This window comes from Plectropomus leopardus, chromosome 3 (genome assembly GCF_026936395.1).
Source record: "Plectropomus leopardus strain MGB_pleo_1.0 chromosome 3, ASM2693639v1, whole genome shotgun sequence".
Taxonomy (NCBI): Eukaryota; Metazoa; Chordata; class Actinopteri; order Perciformes; family Serranidae; genus Plectropomus; species Plectropomus leopardus.
The window spans coordinates 17,944,009-17,967,349 of NC_142178.1; the positions used below are offsets into that span (position 1 = coordinate 17,944,009).

The 23,341-nt window shown below is 38.4% G+C and overlaps 2 protein-coding genes across 2 annotated transcripts in view; one reads left to right on the plus strand and one right to left on the minus strand.

Annotated features, from left to right (window-relative positions):
- LOC121941651 (lipopolysaccharide-induced tumor necrosis factor-alpha factor homolog) lies at positions 1-3,154 on the plus strand. Its single transcript, XM_042484478.2, has 4 exons — positions 1-128; positions 621-650; positions 817-949; positions 2,385-3,154. Exons 2-4 carry the CDS (start codon positions 626-628, stop codon positions 2,491-2,493), a joined length of 267 nt encoding a protein of 88 aa, XP_042340412.1. The 5' UTR covers positions 1-128; positions 621-625; the 3' UTR covers positions 2,494-3,154.
- A 5-nt stretch (positions 3,155-3,159) lies between these two features.
- mslnb (mesothelin b) overlaps positions 3,160-23,341 on the minus strand; it is a 38,961-nt gene continuing 18,779 nt past the window's right edge. Inside the window, exons 19-65 of the mRNA XM_088075799.1 lie at positions 23,225-23,322; positions 23,005-23,027; positions 22,846-22,867; positions 22,728-22,752; positions 22,558-22,636; positions 22,162-22,308; positions 20,965-21,170; positions 20,524-20,624; positions 20,317-20,435; positions 20,039-20,215; positions 19,926-19,957; positions 19,732-19,829; positions 19,105-19,127; positions 18,992-19,013; positions 18,865-18,892; positions 18,658-18,742; positions 17,999-18,145; positions 17,714-17,916; positions 17,471-17,574; positions 16,679-16,797; positions 16,418-16,573; positions 16,008-16,222; positions 15,710-15,795; positions 14,624-14,760; positions 14,420-14,545; positions 14,132-14,322; positions 13,954-14,042; positions 13,587-13,714; positions 13,317-13,444; positions 12,634-12,751; positions 12,306-12,524; positions 11,982-12,152; positions 11,520-11,669; positions 11,362-11,426; positions 11,115-11,244; positions 10,721-10,806; positions 10,509-10,638; positions 10,167-10,357; positions 9,841-9,931; positions 9,594-9,717; positions 9,327-9,517; positions 7,122-7,283; positions 6,886-7,022; positions 5,785-5,924; positions 5,587-5,681; positions 4,898-5,306; positions 3,160-3,714 (exon numbers count right to left, since the gene is read on the minus strand). Coding sequence (XP_087931925.1) covers positions 3,635-3,714; positions 4,898-5,306; positions 5,587-5,681; positions 5,785-5,924; positions 6,886-7,022; positions 7,122-7,283; positions 9,327-9,517; positions 9,594-9,717; positions 9,841-9,931; positions 10,167-10,357; positions 10,509-10,638; positions 10,721-10,806; positions 11,115-11,244; positions 11,362-11,426; positions 11,520-11,669; positions 11,982-12,152; positions 12,306-12,524; positions 12,634-12,751; positions 13,317-13,444; positions 13,587-13,714; positions 13,954-14,042; positions 14,132-14,322; positions 14,420-14,545; positions 14,624-14,760; positions 15,710-15,795; positions 16,008-16,222; positions 16,418-16,573; positions 16,679-16,797; positions 17,471-17,574; positions 17,714-17,916; positions 17,999-18,145; positions 18,658-18,742; positions 18,865-18,892; positions 18,992-19,013; positions 19,105-19,127; positions 19,732-19,829; positions 19,926-19,957; positions 20,039-20,215; positions 20,317-20,435; positions 20,524-20,624; positions 20,965-21,170; positions 22,162-22,308; positions 22,558-22,636; positions 22,728-22,752; positions 22,846-22,867; positions 23,005-23,027; positions 23,225-23,322 — 5,803 coding nt within the window. The 3' untranslated portion in view covers positions 3,160-3,634. The remainder of the gene's footprint in view (positions 3,715-4,897; positions 5,307-5,586; positions 5,682-5,784; positions 5,925-6,885; positions 7,023-7,121; positions 7,284-9,326; positions 9,518-9,593; positions 9,718-9,840; positions 9,932-10,166; positions 10,358-10,508; positions 10,639-10,720; positions 10,807-11,114; positions 11,245-11,361; positions 11,427-11,519; positions 11,670-11,981; positions 12,153-12,305; positions 12,525-12,633; positions 12,752-13,316; positions 13,445-13,586; positions 13,715-13,953; positions 14,043-14,131; positions 14,323-14,419; positions 14,546-14,623; positions 14,761-15,709; positions 15,796-16,007; positions 16,223-16,417; positions 16,574-16,678; positions 16,798-17,470; positions 17,575-17,713; positions 17,917-17,998; positions 18,146-18,657; positions 18,743-18,864; positions 18,893-18,991; positions 19,014-19,104; positions 19,128-19,731; positions 19,830-19,925; positions 19,958-20,038; positions 20,216-20,316; positions 20,436-20,523; positions 20,625-20,964; positions 21,171-22,161; positions 22,309-22,557; positions 22,637-22,727; positions 22,753-22,845; positions 22,868-23,004; positions 23,028-23,224; positions 23,323-23,341) is intronic.

The window sequence follows — 23,341 nt, forward strand, 5'->3', positions numbered from 1 at the left end:
AGTAGGTTTGTAGCAGGGTTGGGCCAGTGATCTTATGACTTCTCGGGAAAAAACAAGGTTGGCAGGGAAGGTGTAGCCCACACTGAAAAACCGTCCTCTCTGCAGTCAAAGCATCCACTACACATACTGTAAGTACTCTGCTTTTTTTTAAACTAATGTCAGTATATATAGGATTTCAGTGGGTTATCTGTTAGTTGTGATTGTTACGTTTTGATCTTGTTTCCCCTACTAAAAAATGCTGGAATCCCTATATATTAGATCTGTCTTGATACTATAGTGACAAATGCATGTTTACACAATTTACATATCCCTATCAATTTGTAAATAAATTATGGACAAATAATTATTATAATAATATAAGTTTTCCTGTACACAAAGTCTGATGTATCCCAATAGCGATAATTGATTCTCCATAAATACTTTGTAGTAAATGACAACATTTCTTACTTATTTTTTTAAATTTTTATTATTTTAAGATAGACACAGCTAATAACAGAATAAAAAGATTGTGATTCATCATTTATTTACAGATATAATTCACATTTAAATCTTTTTTTTTGTAATTTGTTTGCTTTTATCAGCCTGTATTAACCAACAGCTTTGATATGAATTGTTTACAGGAACAATGGCAAATGGACAAGTGCCTGTTGGTGAGTTGTAGCTGTCTGGGACTCAAAGGAGGCCCCTAACAACATTACGCAAATTGGTTGATCCATGCATTTTCACTTTAATGTCCTATAACTTTGTTGTAAACCTAATTCTATTTACCACTTAGATGTCCCTTTTTTTTCTCTTCTCCCTCCTCATTTTGCCCAGTGACAGTCGGCCCGTTGGGAGACAGTCCAGTTCAGGTTGCCTGTCCTAAGTGCAATCAGGTGGTGCTCTCCAAGGTGGACTACACCGCTGGTTTGCTCACTTACCTTTTCTGTGGAGGACTCTTCTTCTGTGGGTAAGAAGGATTATAAACACATTTACGCATCATTTAATATTCATAAAGACAAAAAGTCTACAGCCATGCTTAAGGCCCGGTGAGGCTATAAACTCACAAAATTTTAGGCTGGCTGAAAAAAACTCTGTTCATGGAGAGAATGGGGCAAAACCTGTAAGGTTTGGCGTGAGGTGGTTTGGGAGGTACATAAAGTGGTTACATAAAGAAATTGTTTGACATTTTGGGTAATACACTTACTTTATGAGAGTTGGAATAAAAGATTAATACCACATGCCTCTGTGAATTAAGTAGAGAGCTATGAGTAAGAGTAGCAGTTAGCTTAGCATAGCATAAAGACTGACAGCCAGTGTTGACAGATGTACGATAATTATTGTATTTGTACCATAATTTAGACCTCTGTTTGATGTACGATCAATAAATCCAAAATTGCCGTAAAGTATGATATTTTGACCACTGCGATACTTATAATAAGCACCTAATTTAAACGTCCCATTTTAACTCATTCCCTCGCCCCTACATCTGTGTTTTTTCACGTCACTTCTCACATGATCTCCTTACAGCCAAGCGCGTTTGGTGTAGGCCATGATGACACGGGTCACATTCATCGAGCACGAACCGCAGTTGTCTGTTTGCGTAATCACTGGGCGGTCGCTGAGGTTCTCTCTAAGGCAGTGGGTATGGGTAGATTTGTAGTGTCAAAAAGTTGTTTAAATACTTGTATACTAAAGTCATAAATTTAAAAATCTAAAATTCATAAATCTATTTGTTCTCGTGATTGTGACCGAGATATGATAATTTTTCTCAAAATGCAATAATTTTGAGCCTCCGGTACAATAGTTTAACACTTCCAATATGGCAACACTGCCAAGCCCTGTTCTAAATAAAAAGAAATATCCAAAGTTTATATTTAGCCTATTTAATCTGTACACAGATGCAACTTAAAAAATAACAGTTTGTGTTTTTAAGGGGGTTATGTATGCTGTTACCATTCCTTGGGAAAGAAACTATTATTCAAATCTATGTGTAGCCTACAGAAGTGGATCCATTTGTCAAGAAATGCGTTGTTTTACATCAGTGTTTGCATACGAAATAAACTCAAGAGAAAAGCTTTTTTTTATTTCTATTTTGCAAAGCCGACAGGCTAGTTCCCCCACCTTCCAGTCTTTGTTCCAAGCTCAGCAAGGCTAGTTGCTTCTTGGCTCAACAGTAGGGTTATTTGGCAGAGTGCTTAACTATTTCGTTAACTCAAAATAGTTGCGTACACTAGCTGTACTTGGGCTCATCTTTGATGTTAATGCTAATCCTGCCATGTAAACATTAGCAGGTTACTTTGGACTTGAGGAATACATGAAAACTTTACCCATCTTATGATAAAATTATATGTGCATATCTCACATATTGTGTGAATCTTGACATAAGCTGCTGTCCTCTCCAGCTTTGTTTTAGGTTGCTGTCTCATCCCGTTCTGTGTGGACCGACTGAGAGATGCAAAGCACACCTGTCCTACCTGCAAGACTGAACTTGGCGTGTATAAACGCTTATAACTGAAATCTGCAAAAATAAGTCAATTCATTGATTAGCTGATCAACAGAAATTTTTTTGGGAAATCAGCCTATTTTGGTAATTGAACAATTATTTTCATCTTTTGTTTTTAGCAAAACATTTGCTCGTTTGATGCTTTTTAAATGTGAGAATTTAATGCTTGTCTTTGTCGTACATGATAGTAAACTGAACTTCAGGCTCTTTTTTAAATGCTTTAAAAAAAACCCAAAACAAAACAAAACTTTTTTCTGACATTTTATCATCAAAATTAACTGATTAATTACAAAGAAAAAAAAGGCAGATTCATTGATAACAAGAATAATTGTTTGGTGAAAAACATGACATGGTGTCCATCTAAGGGTTAAACCTTTAACACATCCATCAGTACACCAGACAGCAGTTTCCTTCTGAACGAAGCTCTGTTGAATTCAGAAAATGTAATTATACTCTGTTATTTGCTGCCTTGAGAGTTTTACAGAGTTAGACTGGAGAAACAGATGGTGGTCACTTACTTACCACGCAGACTTGCTTTATATATATTCATGAAGAAACTGTAACTACATTTTTTTTTGTTGTTTTTACTGCACAGATGAAAATATGTGACCTGTCGTAACAACTTATCTTTTTGAATAATATGAATATTAATAAACTGGGACAAAGCAAGCGACAACTTTTGCTGATTGTTTAATGATATACAATTTGCATTAATTATAAATCTCATACAGCTCGAGGCATTTAATTAATTTCCAAGGAAAGCCTGCCAAAATAAGTGCTATCTCAAAGTTACACAGGATTACAGCAACACAGATACAGTAGAAACTGTCACCTTCATTTTTTTTGATCGACCTTATATCAAACAACTTAACCACTACAGGAAAAAAACACAAACTAAAGTTTGTGTTAGTAAAGTATGTGTAAAGTATTTAGTTTGTATCAGTAAAGTAAAAAAATGTTTCAGAACATGTATTTTATCTAAAGAAAAGTCAATTAATAAAGAACACATTATTTACACCTGCTGTTACATTGTTATTGCACATGAAATATTTTCTTCATAGTAAGCAATGCAACGTAGCATGTAGCTACAGTATTTCCCTCTATAAGTAGATATTTATTTATCAGTTACCAAAATTGGTCAGGAGTGTCTTATACAAGAGAAGTGATGAGGAGCGTGAGGAGAGCGAGGAATGACAAGCAGGCGTCTGGACGGATTCGGGCGCCATTACCTAAAACAGACACACAAACTCAATTTAGAATTCATTAACACACTAATGATATATCCAGTTTTCAATATAATGATCTTACGTTACATTAAGATCAGTAATTAGCCTCATTGTCATTGCATGATTATACAAGAGTGTTCTTCTGAAGCTCTCGCATGAAAGCAGCGTCCCATTTTATATGGAAAATTTTCCTCCAGTCTATCAACGCCTGTTAACTGACTGTTTGCTAAACCCCATTCCTCCTTAGTTACTGTGGTTATCCCTGTCAAACTCTTTGTTCTTATAATAGACTGTGTAATAAAGATGGACGACATGACAGCTCCCGAAAGTGAAGCCGAAACGCTTGGTTGTTGGCTGCAGTATGGGTCATAAACCCCGCCCCCTCCATGTTAGTGGATGGGACAGGGGCCAAATTAAAAGATCATAACAGTACATATCAATTAAATTTTACCAAGGATGTTTTCTGTCATTTTAGATAGTTCTTATCACGCTGATGTTTTATTCTGATCAGTTTGGTTTTATTTAGTTATTTGATGCCATAAATAGAATCACCGTTTTGCGGTTGTCCGCCAACCAAGTTCTGACCAAATGGCTGCCCTTCTGTACCTGATTCATCAGGTTGAATATTGACCAGAAAAGTGTTTCTTGTAGAACATTGTTACATCACAGTGAAGTTGACTTTTGATCTTTTGAATATAAAAAGTCATCACTTCATCATTTTATCCTATTAGACATTGTTGGGAAATTTTGATTTCAAATTTGAATTTTGAGTTATGGCCAGAAAACATGTCTTTTGAGGTCACAGTGATCTTGACCTTTGACCACCAAAATCAAATCAGTTCATCATTAAGTTTAAGTCAACATCTGAGCCAAATTTTTAAATTCCCTTAAGTCGTTCTTGAGGCATCGACTTCACAAGTACAGTACAGACAGGTAGGTTACACACGGCCATGAAAGGGGTGGGGTTCGGGTGGGCGGCTGTAACGTCATGACTGACAACTATGTGTGCAGTAGCAATTCATATATCCATATCCATATAGCAGAGATCACTGCTGCACAGACTCTGACTCCAAATTACGTCACGAGCTTAAGGTTTCCCTGACAGGTTCCCAGACAATGAGTCAGCGTCCTCAGCAGTTGCTGATCCATGTTGAAGACATGCAGATAAATCTTTTTCAGTGCTTACCTGTGGTGTTGGTTGTTGTTAATGAGCTGGCGATGGTGGGGGTCAGAGAGTTAATGGTGGTTGGAGAGCCAGTGGTGGTCATTGAGTTGGAGGTGGTTGGAGAGCCAGTGGTAGTGGTCATGGAGTCGGAGGTGGTTGGAGAGCCAGTGGTAGTGGTAACGGAGCTGGAGGTGGTTGGAGAGCCAGTGGCGGTGGTAATAGAGTTGGAGGTTGTGGGAGAACCGGTGGTCGTAGGGCTGGTGGAGGATGTAGGGTCAACCCTGCCTCCCATAAGCCCTATGCCCAGTTTGTCAAGGTCTTCCTGGGACTGCCTGCTGGTCCAGTTCTGTATCACAGCCTCATTTTCATAGGATTTTAAATCTGCCAGGTTTGTGCCAAGAAGACTTTGGACTTGATCAACATTCAGGTTCTAGGGAGAACAGAGCAGAGACATGTTTTATTTTTTTGCAAAAAAACACACCATAGCATTCAGTTCAAGTGTAGCAACTGCCAACAACTGTGGAAACAAAGTATTTTACAAGTACTCCCCCCTATTTCCTTGGCATCACTGCCAACTGAACTAAAACACAGCTTATAACACACGTGCGCACGCACACACACACACACACACACACACACACACACACACACACACACACACACACACACACACACACACACACACACACACACACACACACCCAACTGACCAGTAAGACGTCCTCATCCAAACTGGTAAAAGTAGACAAGTCCATGTTGATATTGGAGTTTACCAGATTTTGGATATAATCTGAATCTGCACCCCCTGCAGGCCAGGAAATAATTACACAGCATCAGTCATATTTGTTCAAATTAACTTTTTCTGCATGCAGTGTGATGTGTGTGTATGTGTGGGTCTGATTTCCCACCGAGGAAAGGTTGCATGAGTCGGTAGGTGTCAGCAGAGATAGCTGAGCGGGTCCTTGTGCTAAATGCTTGTCTGGCAATGTTGAACAGTTCTTTCTTTTTTTCTGTGGTGCAGACAGACACATTCAGGGTACTGGCTTCTCTGCAGGGGACACAAACACACAGAGTAAGAGACAATAAATCAACAATATAATAGACAAGTACCCACACACTGGAGTTCATTCAGTTTATTAACTTAAAAATTAAAAACCATATTAAAGATTTTTTGTTATTGGTCAGATCATCCCTATTAAATTTTGCCTGCCTATGTTGAAAAGTTGCTAAAAATTGAAGGAAGCTCTGATTGTGGGTACTTTTCTATTGTTTTCAATGATGGACAAGAAACTGCACACTCCAGCCAGCGAGTGAAAAGTTTAAGTTTTGAAAATCCAAATTTATATTTATCTTAAAATCTTCAAAATCCATTTTATTACTATCTAGAAATTTCATAAATTCTCAGCTATGCTCAAAAGAAAGTGACTCATTTCTGATTTTTTTTCATATAAAACTTTTTTCTTCAAAAACATGTAACATCCTATTTAAGAATGTAGATTTGTGATTATCGTGATTATGCACATTCAGACAACTGTACATTGCTTTTTTTTACACTTTTTTTTAGCGCCATTCTAATACAATAAACTTTAAATTTGAACAGCAAAAAAGACTGCAACATAACTATTATTTTAATCTTCCTCATACTCTATAATATGCAAACAGTTTTTTCTTTTTGGGGAAGATTTCTTTTTTTAGGCAGACTGTTTTAAGATGCAAATATATTTCAACCAGCTGTGATTCTTTTATTACATTAACAATACTGCAATAAATGTATGTATAAATGCACAATAAGCCTTTTCACCAAATTTCTGTTTTGCTGTATGGATAGAAATGCAGGTTATAGCATTTACAAAGTTGCAGGGTTTTTTTAAGGTCCCTCAACCTTAAACTATGGTTGAAACCAAACCTACACCTTTGCACTTTCCATATATGAACTAATGGTAAACACTTTTTGGACTTATGATACTAGTGTAACAATCCTCCAAACACATGCGGTTTTGACTTTTTACTTGAGGCTTTGTTGGGAAATGGTCTTCAAAACATCGGCATCCAGGGAGCACAGGTTGATTCCCGTGATGGCATTGATCTCAGGACTGCCAAGTGTGTTTCCGTTGTTACTGAGATACTTAGAAATGATGGCTTTAGCCTGGATGAAGAGCAGAAACATACATTAATGAGAACAAGCAAATATCGTACACACACACACACACACACAAAAAAGATGTATGTTTCCTTGTGTGCTCACCAGGCTCGAGTTCCACTCCCCATTCGATGAATCCATCAAATCAGAGAGTGTGTCGATCTCAGTGATACTCCACATGTTGATGTCATCTATGGTGGCCACACGGGACGCTGGGCCTAAAAGCTGAACCTGATCCTCTGGGATAATAGAGGTGTCAGCATAAGCCTAAAAATAAGCAAGAATCACAATCAGTTAATTTCTTTTAGGTTCGCTGTGTAGTTTCAACGTAAATAGACACATGAAGCAGGGAGAAAAATTGAGTTAAAAATGTTTTTTTTATTACAGAGTGTTTGGACTCATATATTTTCTTAAAATGATTTTCACCCAGATTCCTGTATGTATAGCAGCTTTATTCTGACCGTCTTGCTCTGCTGTCAGTTATGAGTTGCGTTTATTTATAACTGGCGACTGTAAATTGTGGTTGTATGGGCACAGTAGTAGACTGACCCCCATTCAGTTGGACTGGGTGGCTGGAACTTACATAATGCACCTTAAATACAAGCACAGTCATTTAAAATTTAAAACAGTAAACAAACATGTATGTTATAGATGTCTGGTTATACTGTACAGTTAAGAGTTATATGAATTATTATTATAGGCATTATATGAATTTAACAGCAAACTTAACTATTGTTTCTAATCAGTTTAGGCTCTTACTTTCTTCTAAAGATGTGACTGTTCACACACTGTTGGCTTTATTTATTTATTATTTTCACAAAACTAACAAGCCTGAACTTTTTCTTCTACGACCATTTTCAAAATTCACACATTATTCCTGTGGTCTCAGACAGTCCAAAACTATAGGAATGATCATGACATGATCAACACTCCTCCTAATACGAAATATGCCCCACTCTGATGTGCTTCACCTGTGTCCAATTATCTCCCTGATGTATTTCAACTGTGTACTCCTTGTTCCGAGTGCCGGTTCCTCCCCATTTGGTTAGCACTAATTGAATTGTTTGACTGCCTGCTTGCATACCAAACTTTTTTTGTGAAGACGTTTGATTTCCCAATTGAACTGTCTCCTTAGTCCATAACTTTTGTGAACCAATCTTGTCACATTTGGGTATAAAAAAGAAAAACAATCTGTGTGTCCTCGAAACCAGGGTCCAACTCATGAGGCTTGAGAAAACGGTGACAAAAAGCTACGATCAAGTCAGACAGTTTTCAGCGTATCCAGCAGCCTTCAGTCTGTGCAGGAGTTTACAGAAACACTCACATCTGATTTATGAAAATCTTATCAGATCTGTATATCAGCTTGATTGCGCTCTGCAATAGTAATTTTGATTCAGTAAACCTATTTTCACATTTGAATAAATCAGCTGAGTACACCCCCTCCAAAATATATAAATCAAAAACATCAACATCTAATAGTCAAACACACAACAGCTTTCACTGCAGATCAGTCAGGGCTTCACATCTGTACAGATGTTGTTTTAAGGATCATTATCTCTCTCTTAGGCTTATTACCACAAGTTTTTGTATCATGAAATAGTCCTACTTAAAATAATAAAAACAGTCCAGTGTTAATATACAATAGAGCAGTTTGATGAATATGATGTAGTATGATGAATGTGTTTAGTATCTGACTGCAAAACGTCATCAGCCACCACATGTATAATGTTAACAGAATAAACCTTCAAATCAGACAAGTAAAATCCAAATCTCTGAAATTTAACAAAGATAAAAATTCTATTTGAAATGTCAGTTGATATTTAAACCAATCAGCTATTCTATCAGCGGAGAACCAGGGGTTTCCCATCATGCTTTGGGTCTTGCAGTAGGTGGCGAGAAACTGCAGTGCCAGACTCTAAAAATTGTGGCCACCTTGATCTCTCCAGATTAATGTCGTCCACTTTTGCATGATGTCAAAGCAAGTTGGACAGAAGTCTAATCAGCATGCATTGTGCAGCGATCGCTGGTGATCACTGGTGATCACCGGTGATCACCGGTGATCACTGGTGATCGGGACTGGGTAATCTCGAATGAGCCTTTTGTGTATTAAGCAGCTCCAGGCTTTATACATGATGACTTTACAAGATTGAGACTTCCTTCTCTGGTTTCTGGCTTTGACGGAGAGCAGCTCATGTTGACAAATATTGATTGAAGTATGAAATATTAGAAATATTGGATTGGAATTCTTAATTTAGGTAGTGTTTCCCTTTAAGATTCATTTACAAATCAATCACATCTTCCATCACCTACCTCTCCCAACTTGCTGAGAACAATCTTGAGGTTATCCTCCTGGTCCACCTTCTCGGTGATGGCATCCAAGTTGTCTCTAACAGTCGAGGCGCTGAGGCAGTGGTCGAACTGGGTTATGTCGTCATAGTCGAAGGGGAACGTTTCGTCACTGATAGTCACCTGGGTTATCATTCCTACAGTGCACTCATTTTCTGAAACACAGGAAAATAAAAGACTTAAAAAGGAATTTCATGAAGAGAAAATATTCAATTTTAGAGGAAGACTTACGGATAGATCTCTTTGACCTCCTAGACTTTTTTATTTCTGCCTTCAGACTCTTCCTCTTCTGTCTGCTCACTCTGTTGCTCCTGAGAACCTTTAAAAAGTACTTCAGGAATCTCTTCTTTGTTTTCTGCTCGCAAAACACAAAAGTAAACATCACAACCTCAGTCCAGCACCAAACAGGTAATGTAATGCCACACACTAAACAAAATGCAGTCACCTTTCCTATTTTTTTTTACTGTTTGTTACTCACTTTGTCAAAGTTATCATAGAAGGTTGAAGTCAAATGCAGCGGTAACATCCCGAGGTCCTTCAGTGTCTGTTCGTTCCATGTTGAAGGAGCTCTGGTTATTTAAAGATAAAGGGTGTAAAAAAGGAAATTCATATTTATTTATTTTTTTATTATTTTAAATTTCTTTTCTGTTTTGAGCTTTTTCTGTATAGAAACAGACAATAGGCGATATTTTAAGGCTAATTGTAAGCACATAAATATGTCTGCTGATACTACATGGCACAATAAAGAGGTTTTAGGATGTTTTAAAAAAAATGAAAATAGAAGATTTGCTGCTGTTCACATACCCGTGCTTTGTTTTCCCGCTCTGCAGCACAGCTTCAACAGCAGCTACTTGGTTGCTAGTGAGGTCCTGGCAGTTTCCGAGTTTTTCCAAGATGGACGGGTCAGAGTTCTCGATGGAGGAACCATTCAGAATGCAGCACATGTTTCCCAACACTGATATATTATCTTTAGTCAAACTTGTGTTTGTTACACCCTTAGAAAAAAAAAAAAAATGATTAAGAACAGAAATTAAATACAGATTGGATTATAAAAGAACAAAAGTAAAATGCATTTTACTGGGTACTTGTAGTATAGAACACTGTAACATTTGAGATGGATGTGTTATACGTTGTTCAGGGACTCACCAGGCAGCTCCTGGCATTAGCAAACAGTTCAGTGCTTTTGTAGCTGAGAGCTGCGGAAAACACAAAGAAGTCTGCTTCTGCCAACTGTTCAAAATAGGACTTGCATCTGGCCTGTGGCACCAGAGAGTAACTGCAAGACACAGAGAGACAATCACTATCAAACTGTCCTGATATTATTTTAACACCTGCTTTTAACTGAAGTCCACACTTACTCATAGTACAGCAACATATCATGAGGATAGAGCTCGAAGTTGATGGCATCTGGCTCTCCTTTAATGTGGTTGTACATGCAGGTCAACTGTTGGTGAGAAGCTGTTATAAATTTTGTGGAACGCATCTAATTTATTGTTCCAACAAACTGTGATTTTTGGTTAAAAGATGTTCGAGTAGAAAGTCAAATGTCAAAGCCATACAGTATAACACAGACACAGACTGTTGTTTTGACTGCATGTCAGTTACTTTATTGGAAAAAAATGAAGTGATGAGCCACACACACACACACACACACACACACACACACACACACACACACACACACACACGCACACACACACACACACACACACACACACACACACACACACACAAACAGACAAACACACTCACCTGAGTCTCCACCAGTAAGACCTTGTTCCTGCCCGTCCTCCGACAGGCTCTTATCAGCTTGTTGATCTGCACCTTTTTAACAGTCCTCACTCCGGTGCATGTGAACCCTTGCAACACAGAGGATGACAAACTGCACACACACACACACACACACACACACACACAAAGTATGTTATGCACAAACTGAATCCCACTTCCTGGACACATCTGTATTTTGTGTAAACTTGCTTTATTCCTCCAAACCTACTTGTTTGGACCTCCTAGCACTGCCGTCGCAGATTCTGTGGCTAGTACTTCAAAGAACAACTCAACCTAAAAACAAGAAATACACAGTGTGTAAAGAAATACTGTCCACCAGGTATGTTCAGTACAGAAGTGTGTGTTTCAGTGTTGCATCCCTTTTACCTGCTGCCTTTTCCATCTCTTTTTGTTGAGTGCAGTGATAATGTTGGCGTTATTTAAGAGGCCCAGCAGCAACGCACGAGGAATCTGAGAGGCCATTTCATCTGGAATGTTCTGTATGATCACCTCACTGTTGCTGTCCACTGATATGATCTGGGTGAGGATGCGAGAGGCAGGTTAAATGTACGTTTTACTGTATGGTTAGAAAGTCTTTATCCATGCAGAAAGATGAGGTTAATCCTTTGAAACCTGAGCAAATTGGCTTGATTTCTTTCAAAAACAAGGGAAGAAGTTACAAGTTGCAAGTTACAAGGAAATTTCCTGAAATATGGCAACAACAAAAAAATAAAAAATAAATATATAAACAAAATACTTAATAATAATGATGATGATGTTAATACTACTACTACTACTAATAATAATAATAATAAAAGTCCTGTAACATAAAAAATGAAGCCGTCATACCTTAGCAACAAAACTCTGCTGGACGACCTCTGGTGCTGTTGTTATGTGTCCTAGAAATGAAGGGTCTTTGGATGCAGTAATCAACTGGGAGCCGCTGATGTTGCTGAATGTTTTCGCGGGAATACCCACAACAAGAGAGCCCAGCATTAACAAGGATGACGTGCCGTTGATCTGGTAAGATGGAAAAGGTTGGCAGACACGGGTGAGACAGCTTTATTCTGACCAGTGTGCTCACAGACAAATCTTATATCAAATCTGAATTCAAATTAACATACAGTAACTGACAGACGTCAGTTACTGTATGTGTATTTTTCTAGCAGCTACCTTCAAAACCCCTGAGGACACCAGAGACCTGATGATGGCCTTGGCCTGACCTCCATTCCAGCCCATCACACTGCTGAGAATGCTGAGGGCAGCAAACAGGTCCTTAGGCTTTATCGTCTTGATCTGACCAGTAGACAAGCCGGTGCTTTCGTTTCCAAGAGCAGAAATGGCTGTTGCATCGATCTTGTCACCAAGGTTACCTGCCAAAGCTGCAGAAATCTGCAGAAGAAAAAGTAAAAACTTCTGTCAGTGTCTGTTTGTAAAAAGTGTATGTCTCAGGGGAAAACTGTACTTTACTAATGTGTGTGGTGTTGTGTGGTTTTATTACCTGTGGGTCGAGATCTGCACAGAGAGTTGTCAGGTTGTGCAGAACTATCATACTTTCTTCAGTAGTCAGCTGGCTGAACGCTGGACCAGGAGCCACACACCGCATCACCAGAGGAAGTCTGCAGAGAAAGAGAGAAGAATCCGCTCACACACAGACAGCAGTGTCACTTACATGCAGCGCCACCGCTATGTACATCATAATCATAATGATCAACTATCTGAAGTGCAGTGAATGATGAAGCACAACAACAATATGTACGATTAGAACATTATAGAAAAAACAGTTCATATAGTTGCTCAAAATAATTAAATGAATTATGCGCCAGGGTCATTAAGTCAAACCAAGGAAAATGATATTGTTTTATCCGTTTTTTTGCGTATGCCATGCAGCTTTCTCTTTTTTTTGTACTTTTGATGTAAATATGCTGTCAGAGTGCATTAAAAATGCATCAAAATAGAGCCTTTTCTAATCAAATAAGTGTGCCCCTGTGTCCACCATTCCTATTTGGGCTGTTGCAATTGCCCCCCCGGCCTCCCATCATCTTACAGCATACAGAATAAACAGTTATTGTGTATTTATCTTTTTGTCACATTTATGATGAAAATACATGTATCTGGGTGCCGAGCAGTAGCACCGCCAGTATATATTTGATGTGCCAGGAGTTAGTGTCTGTTTTGACTCACAGTAAGGGGTTGAAGTTGCCATCCTGTAGATAAATGAGCTCGGTGAGGTAGTCTGTGAGGTTGAGAGGTAAGTCTGTATCGTTGACGAGGGCGATGTTCAGAGGGTTCACTGTGAACACCTGGATAACCTGCAGAGAGGAAAAAGAGGTGGTTTAAATACTAAAAAGGTGTTCTGAACATCATTAATTCATCTATCATCAACTTAGTTTAAATCACATTGGACAAAACCTGAGCTGCAGTTTCAAAATAAACATAAATTCAGTTCAGTACCTGCGTGGATCCTAATAGCTCAAGATCCTCCAGAGTGAGGAAAGACATGAATGGGCCGATGTACTCAACAAACCAGGCTGTGGAGTTTAGCTCTGGGTCGCTGGGGTTGTAACACCTTGGTTCCGTCTCTAAAACGACAAATTACACATATTAACATGAGGGATTTTACCGAGCGATAAATAGAGAATAAAAAAAATGAAATGTAATGAAACTGGAATTCTGTTCAGCACGGACCATTTTGTTCTCCTGACACAATGACTTACTTAAAGGTCCAGTGTGTAGGATTAACAGAAAAACATTAAAGCGGGAAGGTTGCTTGGTTGGCTACAGTGTCAGATACTAGCTCTGTGTTATACTGGAGACTGACCTGAGGTGAGGTACGCCTTGACGGTGTTGAACACATCTTGCCTCATAAAGTCTGCAACAGTGTAGTCGTATTCACCAAGAACGGAAACGCTGAAACCAAACACATTATTTGAACACATTGAAATATGACATAAAAACTATCATTAAATGAGAGTAAATAGTTGTAAAACCACACATACAACTTTTGGAAGGCCAGGCAGGAGGCGTTGTGTGTGAAACTGGTGCTGATCAGATTCTTTGTGAGGAACTCCAAGTAACTGTGGAGGCGTCGATCAAACCAGGCGTCGACCTCTGATCTCTCGGAGCTGCTGAGCGCCATGGGCCAGACGCAAGGCAGTGTGGGCCGCCGCACCACCGCCGGGAGAGACTCCTGTAATCAATATGCACAGTAACATTTTAAGATCATGAAAATGTGCTTGCATTTTTTAGTGTTTGTGTGTTTTTGTGTGTGTTAGAGTGGTACATACAGTCTCTAGGAACATTGGTGTCTGGATGAAGTTGTTGTAGATCACACAGAGCTCTGCATCGTCGTCAATAACGTTATGGCGTCTGAGAAAATCTCCAAGATCTGATGGAGGCATGGAGTTCACCAACTAGAGGAAACACACAATAAGTCCAAAGCACTCAAACTTACATTCTGTTAATACTGTCTGTTTTCCTTGGACACACACCTGATGCATCCTGTCGTGAGGCATGAGGGACAGGAAGGTGGTCAGGTTGGGGAACTGGAATCCCAGGAATGAGTTTTCCAGGAAAGTGTAGAAGCTGTGGTTGTTGTTGTCCCCATAGCAGTGGAGAGGTATCTGTCCTGTAATGGAGGAAATGTAAAGATGTCAGTGTTGAACGGATGTTTGTAATAGTTAATAGCTATTAAATAATTTTCTGTCAATTTTCTGGATTCTCTGGATTCTGGTGTTGGATAGTTTATTTATTATATTTATATTTTATGAACTTTCTTTTGCTTTTTATGCCAAAATCCTAATTTGTAACCAGTAACTTAAGCTTTGAGATACATTTAGTGAAGTATAATGCACAGTAGCATGTTGGGGATATGTGGGTGGGGTTTTTCCCAGCATGCATAAAGACAGTGTGTTTTTCAGTGTTTTTGGGACATGTTTAGAGTCACCTGGGCATTGCCTTTCATGTGTTGTTGCTATTTTGTCGTGAGACACTTTTTGCAACAAGATTTAAGTTGGTAATACTATTGGAGAGATCTATATCTATCTGTTAGATTCTCTGAGGGATTTTTCCTTGTGTTCAGATTTCACCAGCGTCTACTGCTTGTAACTGCACTCCCCTACAACCAGTTCTGAGAGGACTCGGAAAGAAAAACCTACTCTGCCTGCTCAGTCTGCCTGCATATCTGCCACACAAAACACACTGTGTATGTATTTCCTTCCCCATAATACATCTGCAAAGCCATTTTTTTTAATGTGCATTGTTTACATTCATGCTTGATAACTTGTGGTCTTAATGTTCGACCTGGCGCCCAGTGGAGCATCATGAAACCACTGGCAGCATACAACAGTGTGCTTGTGCAAATGCAAAAATATAATCAAAACAGTAGCCCACACACAACAACATAATGCTGCTAGTGGTCAAAATATACACCAAATATTTTTAAACATTGGTTTCTCTGTTAGATCTGATAAAGCAATGAATTCAGTACACCAAATACTTACTTTAATTGTCATCTTTTTTGTGATGTGTTACCACCTTAAACTCTTACTAGTATCTTTTTGGTGTGCTTCCTTTACCTTTGAGAGACTGAATAATGTGGTTGTGGATTTCTTTCTGGGTTTCTTCACTTAGAGAGGAGATTGTTGAATTCAGGTCTCCAACTCTGACATAAAAAAAAAGATTAAAGATGAATGCAATCATTTTTTTTTTGCCTCTGCTGTTTGGCCACATTCATTTTGTGTAATCACACAGAGGCAACTATATCGATGAGGTACAATAATTACATTTCCTGACATCAAACAATCAGATTTCAAAAATAAACTTGATTCCTGTAAAATTCGTTCATCAGTTCAGTTCTTTTGACACTAAATTTACCCCTGCTGCTGGATGCTGCATTTTCTTCCCACCAGCATATCAAAGAACAGTGCAACGTGCTGCGGCGACAGGTTGACCAGCAGGGGGCGCAGCCGTTTTTGGAGCCACATCGACACAACTGAATCTCCAACCGAGTGAGCGGAGAGGTTTGCACGGTCAAACACAACTTGCAACATGGCCGACCTAACTGGAGAGGGGAACATGCTTTCGTGACCCTGCAGGAAACAAGAGAAACAACCAAATAAGAATTATGAACAAAATAAACCTTTTTTTTGGGGAGCAAACAAACAACAAAGAGCAGCTTTTAGAAATATCATCTAGGTGCACCTTCCTCTACATTTCTGTGAGAATTAAAAAAATATTGTTTCCTGTTACCAATGAAGGGACAAGATATTGATATGAAAACTCACCACGATAGCAGGTGAGAAGTCATCAAAGAAGGCAGAGAGGTATTTGTCAGGGATGTGTCTCGTCAACATCATAACCTGGTTAGGAGAGTTGAGCTGTCCAGGTGTGGAGGAAACCTCTGCCAGCTGCCTGACTGTAAGCTGCGGTAAGGTTTCCATCTGCACGTGCACAAAGCCAAATATATGTTAAACAAGGAATGGTTAAAACACAGAAAACAACAATAAAATAAACAATAACAGGAAGAACAGCACAACATGAAGTACCGCTGAAAAGTTGGAGTAGAGCATCTGCAGGTCCTGGAAGGACGCAAGGACAGAGAATCCTCCCAAGTTCTTCTGCAGCCATTCTCTGCTGTTGTTAACATTTGAGCTGCAGCTGGAGTCTGAACCAGAAAAAACACACAACAAATGTAACTCTACTGGATGCCTCATGTTTGCATCATGTGCAAGAAACCATAGTTTATTTCTAATGTGGTGGACTGGACAATGATGGCTCTGCTGGTATCTGAAGAAAAGATGCACATTACAACAATGACGCCTTTGATTATAGGTTATGATGTTTGTTCATAGTGGCCAGATGATGAATCCTGCTGACTTTGACGTTGCCCTGACCTTTCCTCTATTCCCACCCACTAAAACACCAACTACCAACAGTGTGATGTAACAAAGTAATAATACGTTATTAGATTACGGAAGTATTTTGGGGGGATATCTGTACTTTACTTGAGTTTTTTATTTCTTTCAACTTTTGGGATTAAAGACCCATGTACAACTGAAAAAAAGTGGTTTGGGGTTTAGTTACTCTTTAAACTCTGTTATGCAAAAAGTTGTTTTATTTGAAATGCTGTCTTTTCTTCAATGCTGGTATGGTATACAGTGACAGCCTCATGAGCCACGATAAACTGTTATTTTTATACTTTAACTGTAGCACAAAAATGTTATGAAACCTTTGTTAACTTTCTTTAAAGTGTCTCCAGACAATTTGTAATTTTTGTCCCAAATCGAATTAATTTCTTATAGATTCTGACACTTCTTTACAGAAAAGTGAGAACCTACCTGTGGTGTTATCCCTAGTCAAGAAAACCTTGATGAAGTGTGTGTAGACAGAAATCTGCCTGGCAAGTTTCATGTGTGGCTGGAGATGGCTCAGAATCTGCACTCTGAGTTTAGAAAATAAACAGTGAGTCATGTGGTTAACACAGAGTGTGACACACAAAAACAGAATCAGATCTCAGTGAAACCAGAGCATGTCGATTTGAAGGTGACAGTAAATGCAAGAAAAGGCTCTCTGCTGCTCACATGTGCTGGTAGCTGCTGCAGGTCAGTCTCTTTGTGGTGAGACATGACAGGAACTCGGGGGAAACAGCTGGCAGGAGTGGACGAAGCCTGCGTTTGAACCACAGCTGGATGACAGCGGGATTGTTGAGGCTGAACGTGTCCAGTCGGATTTCTCGTATAGAGTCCAAAACCATTGACAGTGCAGGATTCCTGGGGTCCAGAGTCTAAAACAAACAAACAAACAAAAAACAGTGTCGAGTTCTGATCAGGAAAAAGGGTGAAGCAAGGGGTATTGCTGATTGGTACCATGTTGGAGAGAAGATCCAGAGCCTCATCCAGTATATGTGAGGCTTTGGAGAGGAGAAGCTTCCACACAGGCCTTGAGACGCTGGAGTTGGAGGAGTGATTACACGCCAGGATTGCCACTAGATCTTCTGCTTTCAATGCTGAAAGCTGTTTGATGAAAGAACCACATGACAACAAGTGAATAATGGAAGAAGATCACAAAACATTGCGGGGATCATCCTAAAACAATTTTACACAGCAGGAGTTTTTTGACAGCTTTTGATCTGAGATGTTCAGACTCAGATCTTTTACTGAAGTAAAAGTGGAAATCTTATATTATTATAGATTATCATATTGGTCTGTTTATATCACTAACATTCAACATGAAGCTAATTTAAGATATGCTGCATACTACTGGATAGAGACAGTATAATACTGCGTCATATCATATAAGCATATTATTATAGTTAAAAACTAATGAGTAAAGTGTCAAATAAATGCAATGCAATAAAAAGAACAATAAATCCTTCTGAAATGTTGTGGAGAATAGGTGTAAAGTAGCATAAAATGGAAATAATTGAGAACGGTATAAGTACCTCCAAACTGCACGTAAGTACAGTACTTGAGTAAATGTATATACTCAGTTACATTCCATCACTGGAGATGCTTTTGTGTCTTACCGAGGCACAAGCAAATTCCTCAACAGCAAAGTCACAGACTTGTCCGTTTATCTTTCCACTGTCGATGTGGAGCTGTAACGTTGTGCTAAAGGTTCAAAATAAAAAGAACATACAACATTTATTGAAGGTATATTGATACAAAGTGTTTAAACAAGCTCAATGTTATATATGTATGTAGAGAGAGAGAGAGTGGTTTATGAATCCCACCTGTTCACTCCAACACAGATGTCTGTCTCTGTGGGAAAAAAAGCAGTGAATGAATTAATGGTGATTAATGACATTTAAATAGCAAGTTATTGTATATACAAACTTTTTAAGATGTGAGACAACTTACCGTTTGTCATGGTAACAATGCACTTGAGGGAGAAAAAGATTAAACTGGTTATGAGTCTTCTATCTTGCAACAAGTATGAGGTATTCAGGGAAAACAAAATCACATTCAGTTACCTCTCCGCTGTATATGATGCAACCTATAACAAAATTAAAGGCAAATTAGTTATTGGTATGTATTAGAAATTTTATAAAATGCTCATTTCAATGACAAATTGACATTACGACAACATAGTAACTAGGTAAATAAAGACATGTTAATGTTCATGTTCAAGTACAAATAAAAAAAAAACATTATAGATGCTTTAAGGAATTCCATCTTTGTTGTTTATCTCGACGTATTCAATCAACAGGATAGAGCTTGTTAGTTTTATTCCAACAAAATAATGTTTTAATTGTACTTTTTAAATGTAAAGCCAGCAATAAACTAATAATGTGTCACTGTTACTTTATATCTGCCCTTGCCAGTGAAGGACCACAAAGGACAAAGGAGATTATTGTTGATATTATCTTTATGTTTGCAAAAATACCAAATATATTGAGGTGTATTTTTGAGAAATGTTTCTAAAACAATGCTAAAGGTACTCAGAATATTTCCATTTGATTGAATGATGCAGCCACAAAATCAAATCTTAGATTTTTTTTAATTTCATATGATTTTTCCAATTTAAAGCTACTCAAGGTAAAAGTCTTATACCATTGTTAAATCATAAAAGAAGTGAATAACATTTTTCAGATTCTTGCCTGGTGGGATGTACTTGGATAACTCCATCTTGGCATACGTGATGGATGACGCTGTATGAAGAGAAACTGTCGACATGATCAAGTCCAATCTGGTAAACCTAGAACAGCAACATGTGGGATTAACATCACAATTTTATAAGTCAAACAATTATTTATAAATTATCAATAAAAAACATGAATATATATGAACTTACAGTGCTCTGTATGATGAGCAGGAAAGGTTTCCCTTCAAATAAAAAAAAAAAAAATTACTTTCATCGAGCAGTGCAAAGATTTCATTTTAGATTAAGAAGAATTATCTTTTTACCTGGTAATGAAATATACTGAGGTAGATCAGGAACTCCTGAAGGCCTGTCTTGTCAGGAGTCTCAGTCAGGTGATCAAGAATTGCGTTTATGATGGCGTCTTTGTCGAGAGAAGTAGGAAGAATCACCACAAGCAGCTCTGCACTCTGTTGTGGTGTCAGGAGTTGTAGGACCTCCAGCTGCGTAGAAAGGAGGGAACAGAAAATATATTTACTGCTGCTGAAAACAGCATGGTGATAATAACAGCAAATCTTTAATGTGTGCAGAAATTTAATCTTACAGGGTTGAAGTAGGGATTGAGATTAAGCAGTTGTTGGATGGAAAAAAAACGCGAAAACGGACCCAGATTCTTCATCAGCCACTCTGCACTGCTGTTAGAGAAAGTCACACAGCCTGGACCTGGTCATGAGGATAAAGAGATATCTGTGACTTCCAAAATATTTTTGGACTTTTTATTTTACAATCATTTAGATCATGCAGAGAGTACCTGAGTGTGACTGTGATAGGAAATGGTAGATAAAATTCCTCAGAACCACAAAGTGTTGATTGTAGGTCATGTTATCAAAGTGGTAGACAAATTCCTGCAGTCTGCCAAAAAACACAGACACAAAGAAAAATATTTTTTTCATTGGACAATAAAAGATGTCTTAAAATCATGAGGCGCTCATTACACACAAAAGGAAACAAAGTTGTTGAATGGATGAAAAACACAACCCTGCTCAATATAACCAATGAAATAAATATTTTTTTTCCCTCAGAGTAAAACGAGACAAGTGGCTATAACCTAAATCAAATGGGCTCAGTTACCCAATTACCATTTACATCTTCAGCCAAGACCTCTTCAGTCAAAAATAGCAAACTAGATATATTTTTATATATAGCCCTAACAGTAACATGCATGTTGTAATGAAAAAGGAAAATCACTTACATTTGCTGGTATGAATGACAGCCGAGGTTCCTGTTGCTCAGACAGCGCAGAAACCTTCCTGATGCAAACGGCAGGAACCTACTCAGATGGCCGGAGAACCACTCTCTGATGACGCTGCTGTCCATCAGTTCCTCGTCAGTCAGCATGGACACTCTGATCTCTCCAATCACATCCAAAACCTCAGACGCCGAAGGACCAACCATGGACTGTGGGAGAGATCAATTGATTGATTGAATTATTATAAATGATCATTATATACTTCTTAAATGAATGGAAAACATATTAAACATCTACCTTACCTGTCCAAAAGAACACAGTGTGTTTCCTCAGTAATATCACATCAATATTTTCTGATGTGAAATATGGGGCACCTCAGGGCTCTGTTCTTAGCACCTATTTCAACCAGCCAAATTGTACAAGTCATGGAATTAATGTCCTACTTCTACGCAGATGATACTCAGCTGTATGCCTGTAAATGCGCATGATCATTCCCAAATTATTCGAGGCGGGCTTGTCTGCTGTGAAAGGCTGGATGTCAAGTTATCGCTTGCTCTTAAATTCAGATAAAACTAAGGTGCTGGACATTGGCCCAACATAGACAGAGTAACACTAACTCTAGACACCTGTGCGATACAAGGGAAGATAAAAAATAATAATGGCCCCAACTCAATTGCAAGCTGATTTTTTTGTCACTTGTTAACATTTGGTGCCCATATTTCTGTATGGATCGTCTTGAGATTAATCTAAAAAAACGAGTTTTTTTCAGAAATTTCAGTCCCGCAGCAAAGTTCAACATGACCACTGCTCTTGAGGTTCATCAGAAGCAAAGAACTGTCATAGAGTTCCTTGTTGCAGAGGGAGAAACCCCTTATAAACACCCAAAAAAAGACTGGAAAATGTGGACAGGGATACGGACAACCATTCACCCTCACCTCACATTCACAAATACATGCAATTTAAATTCACCAAGTACCCTAACCTGCATGTCTTTGGACTGTAGGAGAAAACCAACACTGATATGCAAACACAGAAAGGCCCCATCTGGCCGATGGGTTCATACCATATTTACAGTCTATGGTTCATACCCAGAACCCTCTTGCTGTCTAATTTGTACTTTTTGGATTGTTACATACTGGCTTTGATAGTCTGGAAAAGAAGCTGAGGATGTTCATCAGAGGATTAAAAAGGGTTACTGACCATGTTAGCCAAAATTTCCAGAGCTGGGTCCAAGATGAAGGAAAGCTCCGTCAGCAGCATCTTCCACAGTGCTTTGGAGTGCCGGCTGTATTCTGGCAGGTTGCACTTCAGAAGAGACGCCAGCTGATTAGCTGTGAAGTTCTCCAGCTGTATGTGTGAGACAGGAAGTGGTCATTTATCTATTCTCAGGAATAAACTTGGATTTTGTGGAGATCCATTTTGTTTGTGTATGCTTTTTTTTTTTATGTATCTATTGTATTTATTTTATCGGTACAAAGACCATTGTCTGTTTTTATGTAGTATGCTAGTGACCTTTTTCTGGGTTCTTATTAGAGTCATTATTATTATTATTATTATTTTTATTTTTTTCAAATTTCACTCATACAAATTACTCACCTGTGCACATGCATATGTCTCCAAGGGAAAACTGCAGGAAACTTCCATAGATGTGCTCAAGTAAGAGTGAAGAGCAGAGCTGTAAATACAAAAGGCAAATACATATCAGCAGAGAGAATATTGGAAAGAGTTTTTGTAATTATTGATACAAATCTTAACAAATGGGATACCTGTTGACACCGCTGCAGATGTTACCTGTCAAACAGCAAAGAGAAAACAATCTCAAATGATTTGGCTCTGAAGGCACATAAAGTGAGACTTAAAATTGTTATGTTAGAGAGCTCTTACCATTGTACTGGGTTACTGGGCACTAGGAATGACAGATAAAATAAAAACAAAACAAAACAAAACACAACACAACTTTAAAATAAGCCACAGATAAAATAGATTATTTTGTAAATATAAGTATAAATAACTGGGTATATAGCAAAGTTAAAGAAATCTTACTGTTAAGTTCTTCGGCACACAGTCTGTATAAATTAAAACGTAAAACATATGCAGTCAACTATGACGGTTGTTAAACACATAAATTGCAAATGTACAATCTAAAAAGAAATAAAAATATGGCCCTATTTTGGCTCTTAAGCAGAAAGTATAAGGGAGATAACATTGACTTTGTGTTTATGGTCACTGTGTATGTTTTTCTATGTGTGAGAAAGAGACTGACCAACTGGTGCCACATATATCAGGTCATCAATGCGAGCCCAGACATCTGGTTCCATGTCTGGCGGCAGAATTGGTATGGCTTTGTACAATCTCTCAAAACTGGCAAACAAAAAGGAGG